The sequence below is a fragment of the Oxyura jamaicensis genome, chromosome 5, assembly GCF_011077185.1.
Source record: "Oxyura jamaicensis isolate SHBP4307 breed ruddy duck chromosome 5, BPBGC_Ojam_1.0, whole genome shotgun sequence".
In the NCBI taxonomy this organism is placed as follows: domain Eukaryota; kingdom Metazoa; phylum Chordata; class Aves; order Anseriformes; family Anatidae; genus Oxyura; species Oxyura jamaicensis.
The window spans coordinates 45,896,079-45,897,490 of NC_048897.1; the positions used below are offsets into that span (position 1 = coordinate 45,896,079).

The window sequence follows — 1,412 nt, forward strand, 5'->3', positions numbered from 1 at the left end:
CTCTCCTCTCCTCTCCTCTCCTCTCCTCTCTCCTCTCCTCTCCTCTCCTCCTCTTCTTTATGCAGAAAGCCATATCAAACACCAGCTTTAGCCCCTCATAATACCCAAATGCTGCACTCCATTCCCATATTTATTCAAGCAGATGCACACATCTCTGCCAAACACTAGGAAATCAGATTGCTATGAAGCTGCAGAGTGGTAGTTAACACTGTCTTTCCAAAACTTGAGGCCTGGAATAAGAAAGAGGTGACCTGATTTTTGTTGCTCAGTTAGCCCTAATGAGATTTGCAGTTGTACAGCAAATCAGCAAAGCAAGGCAATATATACTTAACAAGTCTGGAGTTTTATTAAAAAAAATAAAAATAAAAATAAAAATAAAAAAAAACTTAGCTCCTACTTAGCTCCTTTTCCACTGCACAGGGACTTCCAATTGGTCAGAAGATTACTTCACTAACACAGCTGGCGTGGGACTAATTATCAAGCAGAATTCAACCAACCTGCGAAGAAGGCCTATCCAGGAACAATTAAAAACCCTTTTTGAGCGTGACTGGAATTCCAAATATTCCGTGAATTTAGAAGATGTGCAAGGACAGAAAGACTGTAACTGGAGAGACAGACTCTGAAGTGATCTGAAGTATGCATTTAAAATAGAAAGAAAATATATATTAATTTTGTTCCCTGTGCAAAACAAGGAGCTTTCTGTCTTATGTCTTTGTCAGAAAAACTTCTTCCTTGTGGTATCCATGCTGTCTCATGATGTGAGAACTTCTCATAATTGAGTCTACCTGCCTACTCATTAGTCAGCGTGTGACATTTTCTTTGCTGTGTATGATTACCCCATCTCAGAGTTAATGAAACGCATACAGTATGATAAGACAAGCTGTCTGATATTAAAGCAAACATGGAAGACGTAACCAGATCTGAATACATCGGAGAAGCAGGTCATTAGTGCTGCGCTGTCTTAGGATGCTATATATTCAACCCTAATACTCCACTAACAGTGTTTTCTTACATATGTTTAAACATTTTAAAAATAAAGTTCTGGTTACTTTAAGGTTTGAGTACTGCAAGTAATCACCTAAAGCAGCAAGGGAAGATATTTAAAAGCATTTAGATATTAGAGGTCCACGGAAGCACCTGTATTTAAATATTGAGGCTAATCACTGGAGTTAAATACCCAGGATTTAAACCTTGGGATCAGCTTCCAGCTCAGCTGCCCTGGACTGTGTGTCTGGTATGCTTGGATATCTGTGCATTGGCCTCCTGTAGCAAGCAAGATGGGGGCCAAGTTCTGATGAGAGGTGGAGCTGAACTAGGATTGAGATTCCTTGGACTGTTTTATCCATCACTACAAGCCACTGTTTGTCGTTAATAAGGCATATTTTTTAAGACATGTGGTTATATCTACTGAC

General features: G+C 39.4%; 1 protein-coding gene across 2 annotated transcripts in view; it reads left to right on the plus strand.

The window, feature by feature from the left end:
- PLD4 (phospholipase D family member 4) overlaps positions 1-1,050 on the plus strand; it is a 16,835-nt gene extending 15,785 nt beyond the window's left edge. For both annotated transcript variants that reach the window (XM_035328386.1, XM_035328387.1), the window contains one exon: positions 421-1,050. In XM_035328386.1, the coding sequence (XP_035184277.1) occupies positions 421-623 (203 nt within the window). In that variant the 3' untranslated portion in view covers positions 624-1,050. The remainder of the gene's footprint in view (positions 1-420) is intronic.
- Positions 1,051-1,412: the final 362 nt, after the last annotated feature.